Here is a 17,369-nt window from a genome sequence, read left to right as displayed (position 1 = left end):
ACATGTAAACTACATGCCAAATTAAAGCCCCAAGTTCTCAGAACCTTAAGAAGAAATTTAAAAGGAAAAAAAAACCCAACAAAATGAAGGTAACTGTTAAGTGACTCATATGAGTGTATAAGACATGGGGAAGTGAGTGCAAATTCAGGTGCAGTAGCACAATAGTTAAAAAGTGATAACCCAGCCATCTTATCGAGTAATAGATAACTAGTCTAACGGTTTTAAACAAACTGGAGCATCAATTCTCAAAGCTATCAGTGACAGAAAGAAACTTACAGAACTCGAAGGTGCCTCAGACCAGCAAAGTCGGTCTTGGTGATTCTTGTGATGTTATTTCCATTAAGATCCCTAAGAAGAATAAATTTAATAAGCAGTAAAGTTATAACATTGAGAAGTTACTTTAAATGCTTTTGTATTCATGGGCACATCATTTTCAGGAATTAGGAGATGCAAATGAACCCAGTAAACCATTCCTACAACTAACATTGTGTCAGTTCCCGATTTCCAAGTGAGTGAATGAAAGTTTATCTTGAAAGTGGTAGCTTCGAACTTTGTGTGAAGAGACAGAGTCAGTTCTGCCTACCATTATAAAGCTTGTATTTATCTTTATCAGTAGAGAAGAGTCAAAACCTGTCTGAACGGGGTTATAGCTGCATTTAGGAAACCATTCAAACTGCTATGTATGCTACAGTGTTTGTCGGACACACACACAAACCTATGTGACTGAAATCAAGATACTTTTCACTATTTTTAAGCAACTTCCAGCTTTTTTGTATTGCTACAGAGGCAGAATAGGGCTTAACCTCCTACAGCAAACACTAGCTTTCAAATCAAACAAAGATAAGATTCTTGGAGGGTAAGTGATGGGAAATGCGAATTTATGAAAATTAAACTTTTCACTTGCTGCACATGAAACTATACTCATTGCAGAACAAAAAGCGCGCTCAGAAGCAACAGCACACTCCACTTAGGCCCTAACATCTCAATTCAAACTTCAGCACTAGTTTCTCTTCTGGAGTTATACGTTCTTTTTTTCTTAAAAGGTTTCTCCCTCAAGTCCAATCACCACAAATAAAACCAGATTGGCGATTCCTGAGGTAAGCCATTAGGAAGTGGTATTACATGGAAACTACCCTACCAATTACAGCTCATTCCCAACGTAGCTGGGGGGTGTGTGTGTAATGTGTTTGGTTCTTATATCCCATGCAGCCCAGATATCACCCGAAGGAAAGTGCACTACTCTCCTCACAAAAGTGTCCCTGAGAGTCTTCTTGGGTGAAACTGACCAGTCGAGGCGTGTGTTCATAAACCAGTATTTAAATGACTTATTAGAGAGAAAGAAATAATGCGCTAACCTCTTTCACTCCTTAGACCCCGCTGAAAGGCAGACTGGTATGATAAATACCCCACTACATGCTCTCTCAAGGCTAGAAAACCCCCTGGCCGGAGGGCACCTAAATGGTCTCGGGAAGCGAATGGGGGGGAGGGATCGGTTAAGGCATAACTTAGAGCCGTGGGAGTGGGAAAAGGGCTACAAGACCCAAGCGTGCCCTCTCCCAGCGACAGCCGCAGAGCCCCGCCGGGCGCCAGCCTCATTCCCTGGCAGTGGCGCGTTCTCGCCCACCACCCGGAGCGGAGCCTCTGCGGTACCCGCAACCGGCAGGGCAGAAATGAGCGCTGCGCGGCCGCGGAGCTCCACCACTCACCCCGGGGCCTGCCTGCTCTCGCGGAACGCGGCGGGGCGCCGCGGCCCTGCTCTTCTTCCCCGGCGGCTCGGGGAAAGCAAGCCGTAATAACGAAGTTTGCCGGGAAACTGGAACCAGCTGGGGGAGAGGCCCCTCCGCTGCCGCCTCCGGGTGCCCCCGGGGCCGCGGTGCTGCCAACCTCGCCGCCCCCGCTCCCCGCGGCGGCGGGAACCGCGCTCTTCACCGCGGCGCTCCAGGATGAAAGGCAGCGGCTGGGAGCTGCGTCCACCTCTCCGGGGTCTCCGCGCACCGCCGTAGAACGGGCACCGCCGGCGGCAGGGGAGGAAACGGGAAACCCCCCCTCCCAAAGGGCGTCGGGATCCCAAATCGGGCTGGCTCCGCAGACCACCTCTGCCACGCCAGCCGGCGGGAGCCCTGGGGGAAGCCGCAGGGCGGTCACCACCGCCCTGGCCGGGTTACTTACAGCCTCTCGGTGTTGCGGGGGATGTTCCTCGGGACGCCGCGCAGCGCCAGCCCGTGACAGTCCACGGTGCTCCCCGAGCAGGAGCACTGTGCTGGGCACGGCTGCGGCGCCACCTCGCCCGCCATCGCCAGCAACAGCCCCAGGGACAGGGTGAACTTCCCCCAGCCGCACATCATCACCGCCCGCTGCCGCCCGGCCGGGGCCCGCCGGCCTCGGCCCCGAGGAGGCGCGGGGCGCGCCGCCCTCCTCCTGGCCGCGGGGAACGTTCGGGCAACTTTCAGGGTGCGGAGAAAGCAGAGTCCTCTCTATCCAAAGCCGAATCAAGAAAACAACCCCGGCAAAGTGAGGTGGATGGCACCGATCTGCGGCTGAAGGCAACTTCGCTGAGAGGGGCCGGCCCGGGCCCTCCTTCGCTAGCCCGTCGGATGGAGGAGAGAAGCGGCACTCGGGTCGTGCTCCCTGCGAAAGCGAAGCAAACCCACGGTCTCTCAGAGTGTGGCAGAATTGGACTAGCTCCTTATCTTCCTCCTCGCCCCTTTCAAAGCTGTGACTCACGGGCGAGCCCCGTCCGCCCAACCAGCGCGCTTTCTCCGCGGCGGGCCGCGCAGCGCAGCAGCCGCTCCCACGCGCGTCCCCCGCCGTGGGCCGCTCACAGCCCCACGGGGGGCGGCGGCGGGGCTGACACCGCGCACACACCGCCCTGCCAGAGGCGCCTCAGCAAATCATACCCCTCTCGCAGGCATTCATCAAACTGTCTCACGGAAGGAGGAGGGAGGGGAAGAGAAAAAAAAAAGTCAAACACACGAGATGATGTTGGGCTTGGCTTTCCACCCCCCGCGCCCCCTCCTGCTGTAAGCTCCCAAGCCAAGTTTAGCAGGAAAGGGCTGGTCCTAGAGCACGATAATAATAAGCAGTCGAGAAGTGATTCGTTGCCCTGCTGGAAGGGAGTTCATCCACGACCTCCTTCTGCTCGGTGACAGATCACAGCTATAGATCCTCCTGTGATCCCGGGAGCACGGTGAAACAGACCAGATAACGAGCGATGTGCGGCAAAAGCGTGAGGGGTGGGGGGTGCCTTATTCTACTCCCCGTGGTCTCCCGGATACCGTGGCTTTGCTGCGGCAAAGGCACCTGATAGAAAGGTAGGAACTGCTCAGTCCTTCCAGGTGAAGCCACTTCAGCAGCTCCTGGGATTGCAGCAGTAAAGGGAGCAACTTTATTCCTTTCCCGGAGCTGGCGAAAGCACAGCACCTCGGGGAGGGCTTGCTCCCCTTTCCCCAGTCCCGCCGGTGCACCTGGGCGGTCGGTGCTGGTGCCGAACAGCCCGGCCCTCGGCTCCCCGGCGGCGGTGACACTCCTCCGGCGCTGGAGCAAACGTCTGAGAAGGGGAATAGTGTGGGGGGGGAAGAGGGGGAGGTGAAGGGGGCGGGCGGAGAAGAGAGCGAAGGGAGGCGACAGGCCGACTCCTTCCCTCGCACCCCAAGTCTCTCCGCTTGAACAATAGGATAGTACTGCCGCACGCAGGCCGGCTCTGCTCTCCTCCCCGCTGCAAGGTGTCTTGCCGTCGCCCGCGGAAAGTGCTTCCCGAGAAGCGGCCGCCAGCCGAACCGGCACCTCACCGACACCTGCAGAGCCCGGCACACGCGACCGCTTCGCCCCGCTCCTACGGAGCCGGGAGCGCCCCACGCGCCGCTCTATATAGGGACGGCGGGACCGCGCCTCCCCGGCCCCCGCCCGCAGCGCCCCGCGCCGCGCTCACTGGCTGCGCCGCAGCCCGCCCCGCCCGGCCCCGGCCCGGCCAGCGTGGGGAGAAGGAGGCGGGGAGGCAGCGCGGGGGCTGTGCGGCGACGCCGACAATGAATGAAAGTTGGGGGAGCGTGGTGGCGGCTGGGGAGGCAGGTTCTTGTCGCTCCCTCCTCGCCCCCGGGGAGCGCGGCAGAACTGCGCTCTCCATCCTTCCGCCTCACGGAGCCCGGAGTTGTTGCGCGGAGTTTCTCACGCAGCTGCGACCCGCGAGTTGTCAAGCGCCCCGCGAGAAAGGGATGAAAGGGGGGAGCAAGGCCGGGGTCTTCTGCCGTGCTCGGCCCGGAGAGGAAGGGGACTGCAGCATCGCCTGCTGCACATATAAACATCTTTCCGAGGGGCTCTTCTGGTCTGTGCAGCAGTCGCTACAGAGGGAATAAGAGGATTTTCTTTGGATTTTCGTTGGATGCAATGTTAGTATGAAATACACTAGAGTCTCTCATAAGCTGTTTTCGAAAATAAAACACAATGGGCAAGTGGTAATTTTTGTGTTAGAGTACGTAGAGTAGCAACGTGAGCGCTAGTGCACTCGTTTCAGAAACACTTCCCCTTTCAAAAAACTGCATTCTAAATACACACAACGTGCCTGGATAGATTTCCTGGTGTTTATTGTCAGTGTGTCTTCATCATTCTTAGGAAAATACTAAATGGGTTCTTAACTAAATTTTAACTGATTTTGGGTTTCCTCACTTGTAAAGTCAGTTTCATGCAATTTACGACAATTCTTGAGACCTTAGGAATAGGTGAAAGTGATTTGTCTTTCATAGATGACACCCCCCAGCAGCGATGACTAAGCCTTCAGCAAGGTGTAGTTTGGAAATGCTCAAGGGAAACCATCTTCTTCCATATGGCTGAGTCCAGCTGAGTCTTTCCATCCCTTGGGGTGTCTGCTGCACAGTCCCTGCAAGAGGCTTGCTGTCTCTTTTTGCCCCCTACCAAGAGGACAAATTCTCTTTGGAGAAACACTGTTCTAGACCTGAGTTAGCTGGGGGAAATGGAAGCCAGCAAAGTTACTTCTGACTTCTAGTAATGCAGAATGTGAGCCAAAATGAAAAATGTTTAAATGCACAGACCTACAACAATCTTGTCTTTTTGGAGTGATTAGTCTGTGAGGATGATTGGTGCACTGTTTTCAGATGCTGATAATGGCATCCTGTGTCTTACGGAGAAATAGAGGTACTCCAGGTTTTTAGGTTGATGCAGCAAGGAGAATTCAGTGATTGTAAGAGGAGTGCATAAGCTTCCTTGTATAAAGACTTTTCACTCTTTTCTCTCATTTGATTGTTTTAGGTTTTTTAAAAGGATTTGGAAAGGATTTTGAAAGTTTCTAACAAGCAAGAGAAAAGAAAATACAGAACTTAATCTAACATACTGCTTTCATGTGTCTTCTAAAATCCTTTATCTTATGACTCCAGGCACACAGAAACCAGAAAATACAAATGTTAACCATTCCATATTTCTCATTGTTGGTTTCAAGCATCGGCAATGTGCTGCAGAAGACACAATGAGAAGATAGAATAATTGCTTGTAATATAGTGATTCTCAAAAATAATTCAATTCTGAAAGTGTTAAACACTGCAAAGCTACTCTCTGATGTGCTGATTCAAAATCTAAACTGGTCTTAATGTACTTTTGTTTTGGTTTGTGTTTTGTTGTTGTTGGTTTGGTTTTTTTTTTCCAAGAGAAGTATACTAAGTAGAAGCAAGATCAATTTTTATTCCTATTTGGGGGGCTCATTGATTTTTAACATGCCCACCTTTGAAGCATACCTTTCATTCATTCAGATTGATTTTCCTGAGGTGTCTTGCCTGCCAGCACATTGAAACTCTCTCTTTGTGATCTGAACTCTTCAATGGGAGAGCTCTCTGTGTCTGAAGCTGGCTGAGGATGAGGCCTTCTGTCAGACACAGTATAGTATCACTGCTGGGGTGTGAACCTTGCCCTGCCAGAGTACCCTGTGGATGCTACATTTGCCCGCAGAATTAATTCTAAGGCGTTTCCAAAGTTATCAGGGAAAATAGTCCTGTAGAGGAAGAAGCTGGGGACAGTTATAACAATAAGATATGTTCAAAGCAGTTAGAAACATTCATCAGTGGAGGATCAAAGAGTGTGCTGCAGCCATTTCAGAAAACACTGACAGCAGCTAAAAGCAGTTTCCCACTCCCCAGATTTCATTGTACGCCCTTCTACCCTTTGGAGAGTTAAAGCTAAGAAGATCAGAACTAGGAGTATAAGGAAATCAAATTGGTAACATCTTCAGAACGGGATCCAGAACATCAAAATGCAAAAAGCTGCTACTTGTAGCTGAGACTGGTAACAACGACGACAACCAAGTGCAAAGCTAAGTGCTGTGTAGACACATCTGAGTGAGCCTGGTGAACATCAAGAGCTCTGTGGGCTTCACTATAGCTTTATAAGGGTAGTATGCCTGAAAGATACTGAACCCAATGACTCATCAACTTGTAAATAATTGAAGGCCAATGAGGTGGTAGAAAAATGATCAATAGAGGTATATCAAGAAAAAAAAACACCACAATATAAACTAATCTAGTTTCTTTCTTTGCCAAGGTAGCTCGCTTTTAGTTAAGGGGAAAGTACGACAGATGGCAATATTAGCAGGTCATTTGCCACCATGCACGTTACCATTCTTCTAAGCAATCTAGTTAAATATAGTCATAATCTAATTGTGGGAATGCGGGCACTTAACTGACTAAAAACCCTCAAACTCTGTGTTCAGAGTATGGCTGCTGGTCAGTCTGGCAGTGTAAAGAAACTAGACACTTTTAAAAAGCTGTTAAGACAATTATGCCACCAAAAGAGTCCATTAATGACTGAAAATTAAGCATGACTAGCAACAGATGATACCAGAATAGAAAGGGATGTAAGGAGTTTGAAAGCCACAACAAAAGTTAAAAATTATGTTGCTAAGTTGGAGAAACCACATGGAATTAGTAAATAATAAGAAATATGTGAACATATCATTACACTCAGAAAAGATACTCAAATGTATAAATGCAAAATGACTAGCTGGGCAGCAGCAACCCAGAGAATGATGTGGAGATGAAAACACGTCATCTTAAATTTATGATAAAGGAGATTCCATTACAAAAAGGCAAACATCATTCTGATGAGGTATATATTACATAAGGGAGGTAAGCATTCTTCAATGCTTACCAATTCCTAAGGCTTCATAAATGCTTTTATCAGCTTTTATGGGTGAGATAAATAGTTCAGCTTTGGACGCCGTTCCTCAAATATGCTGTAAATAAAACAGAGAGGCTCCAGGGGATAAAACTAAGGATATAAGTTGTAACAAACATGAACTATGAAAAAAAGTTTGCAAAAAGTGCATTTATCTGGGGTAAAAGCAACAACCCAACCAAACAAACCCGTCAGCCCTTTTCTGTAAGCACCTATTGCAACAGTATCATAGTATCACAGTATACTTTAGGTTGGAAAGGACCTCGAGGATCATGGAGGGGGACAAAGGAATAGATGCAACCCACTGAAAGCTGTGGTAACTTAAACAGTAGTCTGCTTTTAATCCTCCTGAACATTTACTGCTTGTGACAGTGTTACTGGATGAATCAGAGCTTGTGTTTTGTTGGTATTTCACAGTGGGCTGCAGCCTAAAGATCAACTTGGAAATCATAAGTGTGTCTACGTGATATTTTAGCTCAGAGAAGGTTTTACTTAGTTGCTGGCTATCCTCTCTACTTGGTAGCTGGACAAGCTTAGAACAGGTCTGAAGTGCCTCCATATAAAATGCAACATTAAAGCAAACTCGAGCTGGCAGGAAGGGGGTATAGGACTATGTCTGTGTTTGTACAACTTCTCCAAGGGAGCCAAGGATCAAACTTCTTGACTTCTCTGAAACAGCACCCATAATAAACATTACAGCTGGTAGTAAATATTTCAGAAATGTATCCTTAAATCTAAAGCTGAGTGCCCTGAGGTTTATCCAATATCAAAGGAGCACTATCAAATTTTTAGGGTCACAGATTTCACACATGTCAAACCCTTAGGCTCCTGTGGAGCTGTCTAGAGTCTCCCAATGCTTTACCATAATGTGTGTTTGGAAATTTACTTGAAAAATTCCCTGGTTTTTAGGAGCTGAAAAAGAAAACCTTGAATCACTCCATTATCATTACCATGGAATAGAGTGGATTCATTCAAGTTCATCCAACAAGCAGAACTTCAAGTGCACCATGCATGTCTGCTGTATTGCAAGATTCTCGTTAGAATTTTCCCCTTTATGAAAAATAGTTGCAATACTTCGTGGCTAGGTCTAGGAAAATATGGGGAGGAAGGAAAAGGAAGCATCACAGCTGGATAAACACATATCACCCAATCCAGACTATGCACACTACTTTATTCAGGCTCTATTTGTTCACTTAACACTAGGAATTCATGTGGCAGCATGGGATTAACTCAAGGTAGCCAATGTACTAAAAGTTAAAGGGAGAATGCAAGAAGTGCTTCAGCAGAGAAAACTGACAGAAGGTAAACTATTCTAACATTGCCAATCCTTTCCCCAAGTCCTCACACAAAAGGCAAATCAATTCATTTCAGTGCTTTCCTGAAACCCAGATTTAAGTGGTTTAGAGCCGGTATTTATTGTGGTCTGTCTTCATCTCCCAGTAAAATCTCATAATTTGTGCTAGAACAGTCTCTGACCCTTACCCATGACATCTCAGGTGCCATCAAATGCAGAAAATCTGATAGCTGTTGGCTGTTCAATACTCCTGTGACACAGATTAATGAACCCACTCCATTATCTGGCATGGGGTGGCACAAGGGACCTCACCCAGCCTCATGCAGTTTAAGAACTTTCTCATTTCAAATAAAACCCCCACTTTGGTAATTTGTATTTGAGTATGCTGACTCCCAATGTAGTGTGTGTGAATTCTTAGGAATTCATTACACTTCAGTGTAAAAAGGATTATCCAAATTATCAAGTCTGACATTTTGCATGAGACAGACCGCCGAAGCTGATATTTCTGCGTGAAGGCTGATCATTTGTGCTGAGATAATCACGTCCTTGCAGGGTGGGGGACCTAGTCTCTTACTATCAAAAGGAAGAAGGAAAACTCAATCTTTAAATAATTTGGTTTGGGTTTCATTTTGGCTGTTTGCACACACAAGCCTAAATTTCACAGCAAGTGTAGTCATGCTACATTTGTTTCAGTGTTAATGTCTGGCCTTTAAGTTAAATTGCTGTTTTCCTTCCCTGGGGATTGCCACCCTGATGTAGTTATAAATAGAGGACATATACTTCCTTGCAACTTTCAATTTGTCAGGCTTCCTCTGTTGTAACTGAATCTGAGGATAAAATGTCATTACTTCTTGAGATTAACTGTTACCTATTCCGTCAATGCAGCTCACAACTTGTTTTCGCTGTCATCTAGCAGCAGAGGTAGAACAATTACTCCTGGCACGAGGGAATAAGCCACAACTGATTTTTTTTTTAATCTTTTCTTAATGACCTTCCAAGTCTGTCTTAGCTTCTCTTCAGGCTTTTGTAGAAACATCTGTCCCAAGGTAATTGGAACGATTTCCCCAGGTTCACCTCATGGTTGTTAACATCACTGACGACTTATAAATACAGGGTTTAGATTTCATGTAGTTTTTCCTTGCCTTTCAGGGTGCATATCAAATGGATGAATTTGATTTTAGTACAAAGGGCACTTTTTCTGCAATCTTACATTGGGATGGCTGTTTCTCTTTAAAATAAAAAAGGGGGAAGGATTATGGAGTGACATGGGCAGTCTGTGTCGTTCTTCTGTGCCTCTCTGTGACAGAAAATCCGTTCGCTGTGAGCTCTTCTCTATCAAGCAAGCCAGAGCTGCACTGCTTTCTGTCATATCTCTGAAAACTCTAATTAAATAAATTAATAATAATAATAATTAGCCTAGTTTGAAATCCTGCAGTTGAAATAATTCTGCCCACTGGCCTTGCTAGAAACTAATACACACTGACCATTTCTGTATTTGTTTGAGGATTGTGTTCTGGGCTCCTCAGTTTAAGAAGGACATTGAGACACTTGAGCGTGTCCAGAGAAGGGCAACAAGGCTGGGGAGAGGCCTTGAACACAAGCCCTATGAGGAGAGGCTGAGGGAGCTGGGATTGTTCAGCCTGGAGAAGAGGAGGCTCAGGGGTGACCTTATTGCCCTCTACAACTACCTGAAGGGTGGTTGTAGCCAGGAGGGAGTTGGCCTCTTCTCCCAGGCAACCAGCACCAGAACAAGGGGACACAGTCTCAAGCTGCGCCAGGGGAGGTTCAGACTCGAGGTGAGGAGGAAGTTCTTCACCGAGCGAGTCATTCGGCATTGGAATGGGTTGCCCAGGGAGGTGGTTGAGTCATCGACCCTGGAGGCATTCAAGGGGAGATTGGACGTGGCACTTGGTGCCATGGTCTAAGCATGGGGTCTGCGGTGTCAGGTTGGACTCGATGATCCTCGAGGTCCTTTCCAACCTAAGTGATACTGTGATACTGTGATATATATCATGATCATGTGAGAGATGAGAAGAAGGTTGGGTTTGGGTGTTTTGGGGAGAAAGGAAGGAGAGAGTGTAAAAATCTGAGTTGATAAGGATACTTAGAGCGCTGAGATGTCTCAAACTTTTCTGGCAGTTTTTCTTAGAAGTGTTATAATCCATGTCAGTCTAAGCATGCAGAAACTTTCTAGCACCTGATATTTTCATTATGCATACATTCCTTATTTTGGTCTCTTTATCACCGCATAGGGTGGGATAATGCATTTCAATTGTATCTCATTAAGATTGAAACTGTATCAGTCCTAGAGAGAACATTACTGAATACTTGTTTTCCCACTGCTGCTTCAAAATGAGTATCTGAAAGCACTTTTTTTCTGCAAGGAAATAGTTTCTTTCATAGATAACTGAGAAGACATTTTCTAGAGAAACAACATTTAGCTGTAAAGGCTGGTAGGTAGTTTCTGCTGGGTATATTCTATTCATAAACAAATTTTGGCTCATTAGCTACCACCTTTGAAGAACAATGGCTTAACAGGAGTATGAAATACATTCCTCCAAGTCATGTTGGTGACTCAGTGTTTTCACTAAAATATTTTTCTCTCTCACCCTTCCATTGCTTTTGTGTACCTGACACTGCTCTGTTTGGGAACACAACACACAAGCAATGGGGAAAACTTCATTGCAGAAGCAGTTCCATTAGCAAAGGGTTCTGGAAAGGAAAGGATCCTCTAAAAAGAGCAGGAGGTTGACTTGCCCATATTTATTTAAACCCAGGTAATACTTAGGATGCATGCCCTTTAACACTTGCATTAGTGAACAGGTTGTGTTCAAATGGAATGAAGCAGACTCAAATGCCCTGCAAAGGATGCAGGACAGTAAGCAGTAAGATGCTCAAGAAGAGGATCTGCCAATCGGGCATTCATCTTGTCTGAAAAAAAAATAATGATGTGCAAGTAAGAGAAAGGATCAAAGACTGTTGGGTTTGTCTTCCCTACTTTTCCCCCTCTATTTTCCCTGCCATATAGAAGTGAAGACACTACAAAACAAAGTCTGCAGAGGAGAAGGCAAAATGTATACCTTTCTTTCCCCAGGGAAAGGTAGAAAGACTGCTTTCTGAACTGTAACATTTTTCACTACCCAAATCTCCAGCATGTGTTAAGGATGTGGAGCACAAATTTCACGGCAGACCTTTAGAACAATACATGTTGGAAGATATTTAGTCTGTCTATATTGCTTATCAACATTTTTTTCCACAGATGTAGCAAGCATTGTGAAACTAATTTTAAGGAACAGAGCAGTGTGAAGATGAAAAGAGACAAGGAATTTTTTTCAGATGAACAGTTCACTTGATGAAAAATGCCGTTTCTGATCAACAAATGATACCTGGGAATTCAAGATGATTTTATAAGCAGTGCTGACTGAAATCACAAGTGATGCTTTATTTGAGTTTGACATGCCTAGACCTAAATGTTTTGATTTTTCATTTGAAATGATGATTGGCTGACTGGGGATTTTTGATGATTATTATCATTATTTAATAAAAAAAGGCTCAGAAAGCAAAATCCTCACACTAACCTAAATTTGCATGTGAAATGTCTCCTCCACTTTTGGTGTAATTACTGAATTTAAAGTTAACAAACTGAGTTTCCTGAGGCTTCCCGAAGCAGAACCTTTGGGTAATGCCTAGGGTAAGTATGTAAAGACAGAAGTTTTCATTGAGTTCATGTGGAGAGCATGTTTACAGTCACCTAGGGTGAAAGTCAGAAGTGGATAAAGCTATTCAGCATTACAAGAAGGATTGCTACTGAGAATTGTGTGATTCTAGTAATGTTTTCCACCAGGGAAGAACCAGACATTCCCAAGTGCGACAGACAGCAGATTTCATCATCTAAGAGTTTCTGGACCACTGAGCAGTGATTAGACTTAGATTTCGTTGCTGTTTTATGAAATATTTCTAGGGAAAAAAATAGTCATAGACTGTAACACCAGACTGAGTGCTTGATTCTTTTAAATCCAGATGAAGAGAAACAAAAGCAATTGCAGATGATTATTTGATATATTCAGCAAACTAGTTCATGAAGCTGCTTGAGTTCTAGGAACTCTAAGTCCTTTAAAAGGCTTGATATTGCTTTAAGTCAACAGCTTCATTTTGGTCTGTATTCCAAGGATGCAAAACTGAGCAAGGACAATGATTTCAGTTCCAAACTTATGAACAAGCATCTGAAAATAAAACTGAGATGAAAGCAAAGATGTCAGAATTCAATATGTTTTCTAATTCTCAACTAAGAGCCAAATATTGATACAAATAAAAATGAAGAACAGAGAAGATGCTAGTGTTCCACTGAGGCTAAAATGAAACTGAATATATTCTAGATGCAGCCGGGAAAAGATCACAGTGTCTGCTTGCACAAGCTTGATCGGAGGGAAAAGGTTAACAAAGAGATGAAACCAGACATTTAGGTACACATAAGAATATGGGCTGCTAGAAAAAGAACCAGAATGGTTATGGAACCACAATTCACTGTGAAGGTAAAAAAGCAGGTAAGATTCAAAGGTGCATTTTAAAAGGTCATTTGAACAAAAAAAACAATGTTGTGCTCCTTGGCTGAACAAAATTCTCAGCCTATTTCTGTATGCTAACTTACTTCTGGCCATAACTTGCAGGTGTGCCTGAAGAACACTGACATTTTGCCAAAGTGGATTACAAGTAGTTTTGGCAACTTGTGAGAAGACAACAAAGATTATTGCATTCACTCGAAACTGCAACATTCTATTACTGGGGTTTAGGTGAGAAGGGGTGGTTGAAACAGGCTTTACTCATCGATTCAAAGAGTGAGGTACTTCCACAGCTCCCTCCACACATGCCAATCTCTCTGTTGAAAGCTGCAGGATTTATTTTGTTTCTGAAAAGAGAGATCTGATTCCTGGCACCTAGAATTAGAGTTCACTGAATAATTCTCCTCAGCATTTGAAACTGTACAGTGTCCTGATGGCATGGGTGCTATTCACCACAGGTACTATTCAGTTATGCAAAACAATGCGCCTCATCTGAAACAGATCACTTCCACTCCATTACAGAGTAAGAGGCTTCGCTTCTGCCTCCCCTGCTAACATCTACAGAATCATAAATATTCTGTAATTGTCCTTCTAACAAATATGAACATAACATAAAGTACAAAGGAGGAGTTTAACAACTTGGAAAGAGATACTCCAGGCTTATTTTGATCAGTGCATACAGATTGTACAGTCAAAAGCAAGCGCAGCTTAACCACACAGTTTATTGGCAAAGAAATTCACGTTGTCCGTGGCATCAGTGCAGTATACTTCTTAACCACATCACAGAAATGTCTCTATTAACACAATGATGAGGAATGAAAAGAACTTCACAGCTACATTTGAAACAGGAAGAAAATGGTATGAAACACAAGACACCTTTTACTCTGTGTAAACAAAAGGATTGAACACTGCAAAGTATTTGGTCCCCCTACTACCATTTTTAACCATTTCTCTGGAAGCTGCCTTCCCCAGAACCAGTCTTTCAACATCTGAAAAAACCAATTCCTTTGATCAGGACTTCACTTATTAGAACAAGAGTGGCACAGACTTAAGAAATTATTTTCAAACTGCTAAGAGTCCTGTATTATTTCAGCTTGGAAACTCCACTTTACCACCTCTCTCACTCTCATTTTGCAACCTCAGCCATACTAAATAATTTCCTCAAGCTAATAAAGGCTGAATTTATATGGCAGCCTTCACCTTGATCCTCCTTTCAATACAGTAACTGCTGCTCTTGCAGGGACCTGCTGGGTTGTTGTGGTTTCTCCAGCCTACTGTGGGGTTTATGTATTTAAACGTGCTGGTTTCTTGTATTATTGAAGTCCCTCATTGGGGCAATATTATTGTACAAGAGCGTTGATTTAAAGAGAAGCCTTTCTGAACACACAAATTCACTGTCAGTAGCCAGCAGAAGACAGACAAAATATTCTGCACTTTGTAGTCCATTTGAATGCAATACTCTGATATTCTATCTAGCCCAGGAAAGCTCAGTGGGACCCATGAATTATAGATCACCAGTACAGAGGTTAACAGCTGGAAAAAATACCTACTTGCAATCAGTAGTATCTGAATCATCACTTCTTTGGTTTTGTTTTTTTGCCAAAGCATAGGCAGAATCTCCAGTGCCTCTGTTGCTTCAGTCCTTGAGCTATATGTGTTGTGATAATAAAAGCAAACACATTCTCCACGGGGCTCCACTTCATTCAGCACACCAAATAAGTTGCTAAACAGTGTTTTGCTTTTCCCACATTGTTTGTCATGTGGTCAGGGATCTTTCTTAGCCCTTCTGTTGGTTTTGTGTGTACACAAATCATATCTTATCCTGAAAAAAAAATGGTGAATTTCTCCCTGAGTTTTTGCGCTGCACTGGCTGCTCTAACATCTGATGTACTCAGTAAATACTTACAACTATATGAAAAGCTGGTATTTAATCACAATTCTATATGCACAAAGAAATGAAGGTCTGCAGTCTTCACTAAATCTTGGGTACCCAACTTGAGATGCCTATGACCTGAATCCTCCACCTCCAGGGAGGTGGTCGAGGCCCCGTCCCTGGGGGTGTTTAAGAGCAGGCTGGATGAGGCTCTGGCCAGCCTGATCTAGTGTGGGGTGTCCCTGCCCATGGCAGGGGGGTTGGAACTAGATGATCCTTGTGGTCCCTTCCAACCCTGAATGTAACTATAACTATAATTGTTAGTATTGTACACTTGTGCTCCACCTTGTCTGTACTTGGTTGCAGTCCCACACAAGGCATTAGCCCTTCTTTCCATTTAGACATTCAGAGTCTCAGTGGGCAAGGTTTGCAGCAATCCAATGCTGTCTCAGAGATATTTTCCATGATTTATCATGTCTGATTCCCATCCAGATTCAGACAGAAGAGAACATATATTCTTGGCATGCCTCTGACAAAGCGTACTCCCACCAAGACTGAAATTCAAGACTCTTGAAATCAGGAATGATAAAGCCTTTCAAAAGAGATCAAGTCTTACTGCCACCTTCATCAAATAAAAAGCCATAACTCCAAATCCTGAAGTCCTGAATCACTTTGAAACTACTCTGAAAATGCAGTGTAAAATGGTCCCATAGAGTTTGTCTCATGGCTGGAATCTGGCAAAGTTTATAAGGCAGTCTAAAGAAGACCTTGTGATGATGGATGGTACCACTAGCCCTACTTGTAATATAAAAATAAAGTCAGTGCTCACTTCTCCTTATAAAGGCAGCTCTTCTTCTTTCCCAGAAACTTCAACATGCTGTTTCTGGTACTCATCTAAATCTCATTCCTATGGAGAAGTGATCTACATCTTTCTCTCTTCATCCACTCCTGTTTTCCTTTTACAAGCTGTCCTGGCAGAGGACTGGGTACAGCTGAAAGGGCATAAGCACATCAAGTTGCTGAACAGAAGTAAGTAGACGTCAGGTGAAAGAAGATCTATAGTGTAAACCACATAATGGCTTTTGCTCATAAATCATCCATTTTCGATGTAGCTTCAAAAACAATGACATTAAGTCCTCAGCTGTCATGATTGATAAGCAGGGGATGATGTTTGAAGGACAGAAGAATAAAAATAAGAATTAAATAACTGGAAGATAAGGAAGAGACTCAGGAGGTAGCTGGAAGAGAAGACAGGCAATTGTGGTTTGTATTTTTTTTCCAATCAGGCTTTCCAGGAGAAAAAAAATCATAGGAACTGACTGCTCATCTGAGGAGCTGGCTGGCACGAGGTGAGAAAAGAGCTGAACCAAGTGCTGTGCAGTTACAGGAGGTGTCCTGAGCAGACTGCTCATGTCCATTACCTCTCTTTTGGCCTGTTACACTTCATCCTGCTGGTTTCAACCAAACCAGTCATAAAACCGTGTCAGCAAGTGCTCAAGTCCACTCTTAGCTTTTGTTATACAACATCATGTAAATACTATACAATATATTTGTTTCTCATGATCAAATGTAGTTCTTATCTGCTTGGCATAGCAGGAATGTTTAAAGGTTGTAACACAGAAGGATGTAAGCTCAGTTCCTGGCCTCACTTAAGCCAGTGGTAAAACTCCTGTGTCTTTCATGAGAATAGGATTTCATCAGAGAGCTTAATGTCTAGCTGTTGTTCATATCCATGTATATGTGAAACATTTCACTAGTACAGAATTCTCCCATAAAACAATTCTCTAGTAGTAAATTTTTCACCAGCAAAATTAAATTAATTAAATTAAAACTAAATACAAAACCATCTTCATAATTTCAGCACCTCATGAAGGCCACAGCATAATTCCCAGTCAAAACTGGCAGACCTCAGGACCCCTGGAACACCCATGTGGAAACATGCTTTTAATTTCTGAGTAAATATTTTTTTTCTCACATACAGGAGTCTTTTCTTAACAGCATAAGACAGCTCAAAATAGGGAGGAAGTGAGGCATTTTGGTTGAGCAATTAAAAATGAATTACACTTAGATAAAATCAAAGTTACATGTGAAAAGTTTAGAAAAATAGATGTTTCAGCAAGTGAGGCTTAGAAAGTGAGGCCTCAGAAATCTCTTCATGTGGAAGGTTTAGTTTTCCAGGAACCATTAATCTGATCATTGTTTGTTTGAACACTGGGAGTTGTGAACCTGCTGACTGTGGACCTTCAGATTCCGTAATTATAAAGCCACAGCCAATAAAAAGTGAAGATGTATTGGCACTCTGTTGGCAGGGGAGTCACTGCAAGCAAAGCAGGGCTCTCTCAAACTACTCAAGCATCTTTAGAAGAGCAGTTATTTCATTTGAAAACTGTTCCTCATCTATCTCTCCTGCTGCAGCTGTAGCAAACATTAGGATCAACTTTCAGAGCTTTGCATATGCTCTGTGGTTGAG

At 44.3% G+C, this 17,369-nt stretch overlaps 1 protein-coding gene across 12 annotated transcripts in view; it reads right to left on the bottom strand.

The window, feature by feature from the left end:
• The window catches only part of SLIT2 (slit guidance ligand 2), a 194,515-nt gene extending 190,726 nt beyond the window's left edge, over positions 1–3,789 (bottom strand). For all 12 annotated transcript variants that reach the window (XM_068149265.1, XM_068149267.1, XM_068149268.1 and 9 more), the window contains exons 1-2: positions 2,170–3,789; positions 277–348 (exon numbers count right to left, since the gene is read on the bottom strand). In XM_068149265.1, the coding sequence (XP_068005366.1) occupies positions 277–348; positions 2,170–2,345 (248 nt within the window). In that variant the 5' untranslated portion in view covers positions 2,346–3,789. The remainder of the gene's footprint in view (positions 1–276; positions 349–2,169) is intronic.
• Positions 3,790–17,369: the final 13,580 nt, after the last annotated feature.

Source organism: Melanerpes formicivorus, unplaced genomic scaffold (assembly GCF_026170545.1).
Source record: "Melanerpes formicivorus ecotype bairdi unplaced genomic scaffold, bMelFor1.0.p_v2 SCAF_18, whole genome shotgun sequence".
Lineage (NCBI taxonomy): Eukaryota > Metazoa > Chordata > Aves > Piciformes > Picidae > Melanerpes > Melanerpes formicivorus.
Note: the sequence above shows the minus strand (reverse complement) of the source record. Positions and strands in the feature narration are given on the sequence as shown.